Genomic DNA, 9,922 nt, shown 5'->3' with positions numbered 1-9,922 from the left:
TCCAGCATCTCCAGAATGAGGGGAGTGTATATGTGTGCATCGCGCATGGCCCCTTTTGCCTTCTTGTTCCTTCTCTCTCTTCTCTCCTTTTTCGTCTTGCTCCGCCATTCTCCCGCCCACAGTATCTGCTCTAATAAGCCAAGCGGCAGTGCTCCAACTAGCCCATAGGTGGTTCACACTGGAGTACCTTGTGCAGGATAATTTGCCAAATGGGTTAGAGGTCTGTCTTGCCAGGGCTGTGCATACACCCACAATTAGAAGGGAGTGAAAGGAGGAGGGGAGCCTAACAACCAAGAATGGCTCCACATCCATTTGCACAGCATCCACCCCGTCTCTGCCCTTGGCCTCCCAAATGGATGTTGGTCTGGGCGTCACTGGCTCCACTGCCTGTGTGTATTGGCATCTGGTACATGAAGACCAAGTTTCTGAGGAAAGCCAGCTCTCAACCTTGAAACAAAGGCATTAGGTTTCTCGTCTCACTCAGGTCAGGCACGTTTGGAGAAATGAGGGCCAAGTTAGAGTTTAGTTCTAGGGGTGGTTGGAGGCAGAGGGCAGGTTCGTGGTACTGGCTCCATGGTCATCTGAACCTAAGTGACCTTTGGTGATGCATCAGAAATCACAGTGAAGCAAGGAAACCTGCAAGGCATCTAACTGGGAACTATGTATAGTTTCCAAAATTTAGGGAGCCCAAAATAATCCAATGAAGATTTTAAGACAGCCCCTCTCCCCGCATCAAGGCCTGGCTCCTCCCAAGTGGGTGATCAGTGCTTCTGGCACCAGCTGGCCCTGAGTGGTCAGTGGAGCTGCTTAGAACCTGAGCCCCAAGTTTTGTGTGTTAGGCCCCCGCTCCCAAGGTCCCTGTGGCAATGTGCTGGCACCTAATTATTTGCGGCCCCTGAGAAGCATGCATTGCTGAGATTTACCAGCATTTATGACTTACTGAACATCAAATATTTATTAGCAGAGGGTACAGTTCTTCTATTTTCTTTCTTCCTTGTTTGAATTCAAGGAATCTTATGGTTTTTATTTTAAAGGCTCTTGATCATGCAGATTCATTCCAAAGGAAGGGTGCTCTCCTGGACACCATCACCTCTCCATAGTCTTGTCATTCTATCAGTACTGAAGGGCCACCAGTTCACAGCAGGGAAGTAAAGGGGGGTTATTTCCATTCATCTTACCTCAAACACCTATAGGTTTCTTAGGGAACAAGCCCAGAGGTACAAATGTGAACCTACCTTTGTAATTGATTTTTCCAACATAACCCCAATTGACTGCCTTAGTTAATCTTTCCAACAGAACTGCAGCCCCTATGTCCTCCCGGGAGAGTGCCCTCCTTAGTGGAAAGGGTCATGCTCTCCACTTTGCACAAGCCTTCCTAGGAGGGGAGCTGCGAGCTCTTCAGCTGAAAGGTGAAAAGGCCTCTTCTGCAGGCATACTTTTCAAACCTGTATCCTTGGAGGCTGAGTGTTTGCTGACAAATGCACACCCTAAATGGTCTCTCTGCCTGCCCCCACCCTTGCCCTGGCAAGATCACATTGAACTATTGAGGGAAAGTATTTACTGAATGCAGGGAGAATAGAGCACTTCTGCATTATTTATGAGGGGCTAACAATGCCCATCATATGTAGAATGTATTTGGACATAAATTAGTGATATGAGGAAACTCCAGTGGCCCAAAACCTATTAGCATCTCTGACACATATGTAAAAACACGTCGTAGTCTAACCTCTTATATGAGGCTGGGAACTGGCTATGAGACAGCCTCACAAAGAAAACAAACATCTTTAACCTTTTGTTTGCCATTAGCCCTCTGGGCAGTTTGTCTACTATTAAGTAAGACTTGGAATCATGAATTCTTGACCTCTCCTTACACACCTTCTTTCTGCTTTCTCTAAGGAAGGAAGGAAGAATGTGCACATTTCCTGAGTGTCTATTGTGTGCGAAGTGTTACAGCAAACCTCTTGATGTCCTGGAGTGCTGGGCACCCCCACTCTATAGGATCAGGAAACTAAGGCTCACAGTCCTGCAGCTGATAAGTGGCTGACAGGGAGTAGGAAACAGGGTCTTAGCTTCCATCTGGGCTTCTTACAGTCCATTTGACTCACCCCTGGGCAGGAAGGCAAAGGTCGTTCTTGGCTTCTGTATCAGTTATCTGTCACCACAATAATGCTGCAAAACATAGAACCACAACATGGGTGGTATAAAACAATAAAAATCTATTTTTGCCCAGAAGCCTGTTTGTTGGCTGGGTGTGTCTGCTGATACAGGCTGTGCTTGGCTAATCTCAGCTGGACTCAAGTGTGCATCTTTGTTCAACTGCTGGGTCAGCTGGGGCTGGCCCGTCAAGGATGGCCTGGGCCAGGACAGCCCATCCAAGTTGAGTGGGGAGTTTCAGTTCCAGGGCAGCGAGGACTGGAGAATTCTGACCCATTGTTGAGTTGCTCTTACTTCACAGGCTTCCCAGAAACTGTGGAGGCTGGGAAGGGGTTTTCCAAGATCAAATCCAGGATCCAGTGCTAATTGGGTCACCCTAAAGAAACCCGTTTCCTTCACCAAGAATAAAATGGGAATCCATACCTCTGCCCCACCTTCCTGTCAAAGATGTTGTGGAAAGAAATTCCCAGTGGGGGATCCAGACTTTGGCTTCAGCTGGGACTCACCTCACTGTGCCTTCAGTTCGCTGTGTGAAACTGACAACCCTGGACTGGACAAAACACTGAGGTTCTATGGCTCTGTGAGGAGGACCAAGCTAAGAGAGACAAAAGATGTTCAGGTGCCTTGAAGAGCTAGCACCACTGCACCTGTGGAACCAGGTGTCAAGGTGACATATGATTCCAGGGTAATTCCCCAACCTGTATCTGCCTCCCTGAACCAACCAGACACTGTCCCCCTTACCTTACCCTCCACACCACACACACGCAACCGAAGTCACTCTACCCTGTCTCCGGGAATGGGCCCTCCCTCATCTCTCTCCTTGCTTCCCCTCCCCACGAGCACAGAGGCCCTGACTTCCAACACCCCATTATTGCTCAGCATCCAAATATCCAAAGACCTTTGTTACTAGAAGGAAAATGCATGATGGGTGAAAAGCAGCCTTTCTGGCCAGAGAAGCTACTCGGTTACTGACCACGCAGTCGGCGGCAAGGCCCCTCCCCAAGCTGAGAGAGAAGGGAGAGCACAGGACCCCACGGGGCCTTTCCTGTCCTCTGTGATGTTCTGTGGTCTCACACAATCCCTCACCCTGTCCTGCCTCCCTTTGCATCCTCTCTGGAGGGGAATCATCCCTGGCTTGATGAGCATTGCTGCACTACTCTGACCACACACCTTTGTGCTGCCCGTGGGTAGGCGATGAACAGGGCCAGGGCCGGTTAGTCCGGGTGTCAGAGGGCAGCTGAGCTCCTAGAACACCCAGGAGCAGCCACTCTGGAGGCAAAGTAGACCTGGCCGCAGGATTGGTTTGGGATGGGGAAGGCACGGAGAAAGGGTCAGTTGTGAAGAGACATTGTCTCTCTCCAGGTTAGAGCTGGGGAAGATCAGCTATAGGGAGCAGCACATTCTTAGAAGTGCACTTTCTTTGTCTTGTTTCTGACCTCCTGAGGGACAAAAGTCCAGTGGCCGCCAGGGAGAAAGCAAGTTGGTGTCTCAAGATCTCAGAGAGGGTTTGTGCCCGAGGCCAGGGCTTCCCTTATCTTACCCTGGGAACCCAGTGGTTTGAAAAATTTATCTACCAAGGAACCTATATTTTTAGGCAGTAGCTGTCTGGCATCCTTGTTAATCACAGATTATACACAGATGTGTACATGCCTGCCAGTATGAGGTCCTGGGCCACAGGACAAAACCAGCATGACCAATCTGAGTCAATATTATTTATTTCAAAAAATGGGGAAAGGCACTATAACCTGCATAGGTAGCCTTATTGTAGGTAAACAAATGACTCCTCTTCGTCTTTGAAATGGAAGCGAGTGCTTGGCATTCCACGTGGTCCTACATAGGACCTGCTTCCCTGTGAGAGGGAGGGAGGTCAAGAATGGCTGAGGGCTTTTGGGGTCTACACCCACCTCCCCATCAGGCAGTGGCACATCAGCTCCTGACATGCCCTCCCTGCTTTCCTCCTAAAAGAGAGAGGAGAAGAAACAGATCCAAATGGTCTAGACAGGGCTGGGCTAACCTCGCACCTTCCATGGCAGAACTGGCTTTCAGCAGCTGGAGTCCAGGAGACCCTGACCAGCCTGTGACTGTGTCAAGACCGAATCCATCAGTGCCACTGGAACACCTGCTGTTTCGTTGGGTTTCTGTTGCATCCTTGGGTTGGAGGGAGCTATTGACACTTTCCTAGCTGTTCCAAAATGGGCACATGTCAACTATAGAGTGTAGTAACTGAACAGCACCAAAGTCATTTGTGCTCTGCTTGTGCCTGCAAGCACACCTGGCTCCACAGCCCGGGTCTGAGGATGCTGAGGTCAAAGCCTCACGCCAGCTCCCAGATGTCATCAGATCTGTCTAGTTTTTCTTAGACTTTCAAGGCAGGTGTTCTCCCTCCTGTTCTTATTTTCCTTTAGCTCCTGACCAACTGTTTTTGTCAAAATCAATGGCTGGCAATTGCTAGCTATAAAACCCTGGGCAACATATGGACATACTGCCTCATTATTTGGAGTATTTGGACTTGCCATACACTTCTAGACTGCAAGCTACAGCTTTGCATTTGCTGCTGTGGCATCTGGTGGCTTCCGAAGGCTGTTGGGAAGGCATAGGCAGGATGTATTGATCTGTGCTCTCTGTGTAGTTTGCTTCACGTTAAGTCTTTAAAATGTTTTCTTACATTAAATATGTGTGTATACATATATATTTAATTTTAAATATATATATCTCACACAAAATAGAATCTGACAAGCCAATGTAAACCTGTACCCACACTGTCTAATCACCCTATTAAAAGCACAAATACAGCATTATCTGAAGAATAATCAATATTGGTATGAAAATTGAGAGCTATGTGGTTAATCCAAAGGAGCGTGAATTGACAGAGGATCTCAGCCAATGTTTGCAGAAGATATTTGCCTGGATTTTGTTATCAGGAGATTATCATGCTTCACTATTTATTCAGAATCCTCCAGATGAAGGCTTGGCACCAGTTGCCCCCGGGGTAGGGTCAGGGACGGTTGTCCAGGGACCTGAAGTGGCAGTAGGGGCAAGCATAGTGACTTCTACATCTTAAAAAGGGCTGCAGAGGTTTATAGAAGCACAGATTCCAGAACCTCGCCCCACATGGTGAAAATCAGAATTTCTGGGGATGGAGATCCAGAGGCTGCCCTGCAAAGAGGTCCCCTCTGATGTGCAGTCAGGTGTGGGTGCCGTTCCCTCCAAGAGAAATGTTTGTTCTTTCTTTCCCCGGGTCTGCAGCAAACCTGGGATATGGTGTCAGTGCCTTCATTATACTCCAAGGTCTCCATGTATTTCCTTTTTAAATGAAAATCATTTTGCCTGATTTGCCTAGCTCAGAGTTACTGGGGTAATACAATAGGAAGGAAAGTGTGAAGTGAAGATGTACCTGTTATCTCACTTAAGCCTCTCTAGAATTGAGCAATTATTTCCTTATTCAGATGAGGAACACAGGCACCAAGAGGCTAAGTAATTTGCAAGGCCCCAGGTCTTAGAGGTGGGGAAGCCCAGGTTTGAATCCAGAGCTTTCCATTGCATAACATGCTCCTCTGAGACTAGAAATCAGGCAGACCCCTGCAGCTCAAACCGAGGCATGTGGACCAGCAGCATCAGCATCACCTGGATGCTAATGAGAAATGCAGAATCCCAGGCCCTGTCCATGCTGACTACATGAGAATCTGCATTTTGATGAGCCCTCCAGATGATTCCTATGCGTCTTAAAGTTTAGCAGCACTGCTGTGGAGGACTTCAGATTGAGCAACAGAGAGTAGACCTCAAAATAAGGTTCCCCTGCAAAGGCTATTTTTGTTTGTTACCACCACACAGGAATCATCAGAATCCAACAAAAATATGCAGTCCTCACAGGAATGAGCAAAGAAGGAATCATTACCAGTAAGCTGTTGGAAGAAGGATGGCAGTGAGCAGTCTTAGCCCTTTCTGTCTGAGCTCCCATTGCAGGGGAAGTGCTCCTCATTCAAGAAAGTCAAAATGCCCCAAGAGAATGAGTTTTAAGATGAAAACAAATTGTTTTTATGTGGATGTGTTGCGTGTGTTTAATTTTTGAAGACAGTATGAATACTTTTAGAAATGAGAGGAGGAAAAATCGGGAAGAAAGAGTTTAGCCAAGCTGATACAGCCTAGCAGCTTTACCATTCAGGAGCTCTCCTCTTCCTGCCTTTTGAAAGTATCAGTGCATTTTGATTATTTCAGGAGTGACTCTTTTATATTACTTTATAGCACACGGTATCCAGCAGGGAGGGCGGCCAGTTAGGTAGAAGGAAATTCAGCTTCCAAGTATCTCTCCCATAAATGTTTGTCCTCAGGTTAAATCCTGTCTTAGTCTGTTAAGGCTCCAGTAACAATCACAACAATAAAATACCATGACTTACTGCTTATAAACAACAGAAGTTTGTTTCTCACAGTTCTGGAGGCTAGGGCGTCCAAGATTAAGGTGCCAGCGGATTCAGTGTTGGGCAATAGTCTGGGTCCTGGTTCATAGAGAAGTCTTTCTCACTGTGTCCTCCCATGGTGGAAGGGGCAAGAGGTCTCTCTCAGGCTTATTTTATAAGGGCACTAACCCTATTCATGAGGGCTCTAACTTCAGGCCCAGTCAACTCCCAAAGGCCCCACCTCTTAATACCATGACCTTGGATGTTAGGATTGCAACATATGAATTTTTGGGGGGGACATAAACATTCAGACACCGTAGCAGACCCTCCACATAAGATGCTGCCTGCAGAACACAATTAGGAAATGCTGTGCCCAAAAGCCAGGAAACAAAATATACAAGCCAGGGCTTTGAGAAGCATAGGAAAGCATCTGAGTAGCACCCTGGGTGCCAGGCTTGGGGGAATGTCAGTCCAGTGCAAAGGGATTCTCAACCTCTGGCCAGAATATCCAGTGGGATGGATTCTGAGGGTGACTGCCCTATCTGGGCCTCTGCTCCTTCCTGGCCTTTCCCCAGTTCTTTCTGTTGAGGCCACATTCTCACCACACCCCTAGGGGAGCTGGGACTTATTTCAAGTGATTTTTTTTTTTTTTTGAGATGGAGTCTCGCCCTGTCACCCAGGCTGGAATGCAATAGCGTGATCTTGGCTCACTGCAACCTCCACCTCCTGGGTTCAAGCAATTCTCCTGCCTCAGCATCCCAAGTAGCTGGGATTACAGGTGTGTGCCACCACGCCCAGCTAATTTTTTGTATTTTTAGTAGAGATGAGGCTTCACTATGTTGGCCAGGCTGGTCACAAACTCCTGACCTCATGATCTGCCTGCCTTGGCCTCCCAAAGTGCTGGGATTACAGGTGTGAGCCACCGCACCTGGCCATTTCAGGTGATTGTAACACATGTTCTCATGTTTTAACATTGTGATTTATAATACTGTATTTAATCTTTATGGGTCACTTTTCTGAGCCACCGAACCCATCTGTGAAGTGTACAGATTCCCTGAAAGAGTCAAGAAGTCATTTGTCCTCGTTTTCCCAAACATTCATTGTATCCATGGCTCCAAAAAGAATCAGTCAGGAATACTACAGGGGCCCGGTTGCTGCCTTCTAGGAACTTGTAGGCTAAGGGAGAGGTTGTGACACATAATGTCCTTGACTGCATATGTCAACCCAGGTATGGATACTCATTTCTGCTAAATCAAAGAGACTGCACATATACTAACATATCTACAAGCCTGAAGTCCTATTGTAGTGTTGGGCTTCTTCCCCTACCCTCTTCCCCTGTCTTCTTGTACTGGCTTCCAATTTCAAACTAGCCAAATGAGAACTGGCTAAACCAATTTTTCTAGTCTTTCTCTCCCTTGGTCTTCTGTTTTGTTTTGTTCTAATTTTTCACAAGTCTGGACGAAAGGAATTTGGGTTGGGATAATACCATCATTCTGTCACTTCTAATTTCATTCTGTTAACAATTTTTAGAGTCACCTGGGTAGAAGCTTTGATTTTGAAAAACTACGCACTTTTAAGTTTTGACTCCAGAAGGTAATTTCAACTCAGCTGTAAACAATTCGAGAGGGTGACTATGAAAGAGGAACTGCCTCATCAGGCTTCCCCCATCCCGGGGTCTGGAGTCCTCCCTGCCTTCGTGGCACCTGATTTCGGAAATAAATAATTTCATTTATCTCTGGATAAATGGTAGGCTGGAGGAGAGAGGAGGTAAAAGGGAAAGACAACTGCAGTTAGTTCAAAACCAGACTGTGAAACAGCCCTGCTGCTTTCCCCTTTCTCCCATCCCCCACTCACTCACTGATGCCTTCCATCACCCGGAGATTACGGGAAAGGCTGGTTATTGACAGCTGGGCAATTTGCACAATAAAGTTTAACGGTTTACATCTCTCTGTACAACTTTGTCAATGTTTTCCATGGATCACGTTCTCGGGTGAGCCCACTGACTCCTCTCCTTCTTCTCTTTCCCTTCAAGCGTGCAAACGCAAAGAGCAAGAACCAAACAAAGACAGGAACAATTCCCAGAAGAAATCCCGCCTGGTGTTCACTGACCTCCAACGCCGAACACTCTTCGCCATCTTCAAGGAGAACAAACGCCCGTCGAAGGAGATGCAGATCACCATTTCCCAGCAGCTGGGCCTGGAGCTCACAACCGTCAGCAACTTCTTCATGAACGCCCGGCGCCGCAGCCTGGAGAAGTGGCAAGATGATCTGAGCACAGGGGGCTCCTCGTCCACCTCCAGCACGTGTACCAAAGCATGATGGAAAGACTCTCACTTGGGCACAAGTCACCTCCAAATGAGGACAACAGATACCAAAAGAAAACAAAGGAAAAAGACACCGGATTCCTAGCTGGGGCCCTTCACTGGTGATTTGAAAGCACAATTATCTTGCAAAGAAACTTCTATTCTAGCTGTAATCATAGGCCAGGTGTTCTTTTTTTTGTTTTTAATAGCTATGGAGTCCAAGTGCAAGCTGAAAAATTAATCTCTTAGAACCAGACACTGTTCTCAGCATGCTAAGCATCCCAGAAACCCAAATGGGGCCTTCCTGGAGCAAGTTAATTCCAGTATGGTGTCAGCCAAGCTCAGGATTGCTTAGAATGTCATCCGTCCCACTTCAGGTCCTGTCAGCTTCTTGCAGAGTTCCTATGACTAACAATAGGAATTTGGCCTATGTGAGGACTCTGAGTTTAGGCTTCCAAGATACAACAATAAGAGAAGAATCTAGCAACAAGAATGACCTCATTTGTTTTCCACATGCTTAGCCTCATTATACCACGGTATGTCCAAGTTCACAGCCATAACATAAAAAACATCAGAATGGTAATTACTGAGCACAAGTTTTAAATATGGACGTTAAAAAAAATCCAAGGACCTGTTTTCCCAACCCAGGCATCTTTTCATTGAATGATTTAGAAAGCTTTAAGTTGATCCAGCTTACAATTTTTTTTTTTCTTTACCTCCTGGAAATCTTACGTGGTCTTGGATCCGTCAAAACACTAGTCAGTTCACTTGAGCTCAAAGTATCAAGCACAACAAAGATAAACAGAAGTAAGGAAGGTTCTGGGTTCACCACATCTGCATTTTTACCACATCTGGATTGTGAAGTCATTAGGGAATTGATGAGAATATGGCTTCAAGCACATTTTGCAGTTTGCTACAAATTCTGTTGTACATAATGCAGACGCACACTCAGGAGGCCAATTTAACTGTTAACAGTACATGGAGCAAATGCAGCATTTTAAAAGATCTAGGTTTTTTTAAGATCATTAATGTGTCCTTCTTGGTTGATCAGTTATCTGGTCCCTCCTACTG

General features: G+C 46.6%; 1 protein-coding gene across 1 annotated transcript in view; it reads left to right on the top strand.

Annotated features, from left to right (window-relative positions):
* The window catches only part of ONECUT2 (one cut homeobox 2), a 57,120-nt gene extending 47,672 nt beyond the window's left edge, over positions 1 to 9,448 (top strand). Inside the window, exon 4 of the mRNA XM_011971745.1 lies at positions 8,581 to 9,448. Coding sequence (XP_011827135.1) covers positions 8,581 to 8,867 — 287 coding nt within the window. The 3' untranslated portion in view covers positions 8,868 to 9,448. The remainder of the gene's footprint in view (positions 1 to 8,580) is intronic.
* Positions 9,449 to 9,922: the final 474 nt, after the last annotated feature.

The sequence above is a fragment of the Mandrillus leucophaeus genome, unplaced genomic scaffold (assembly GCF_000951045.1).
Source record: "Mandrillus leucophaeus isolate KB7577 unplaced genomic scaffold, Mleu.le_1.0 Scaffold124, whole genome shotgun sequence".
Taxonomy (NCBI): Eukaryota; Metazoa; Chordata; class Mammalia; order Primates; family Cercopithecidae; genus Mandrillus; species Mandrillus leucophaeus.
Note: the sequence above shows the minus strand (reverse complement) of the source record. Positions and strands in the feature narration are given on the sequence as shown.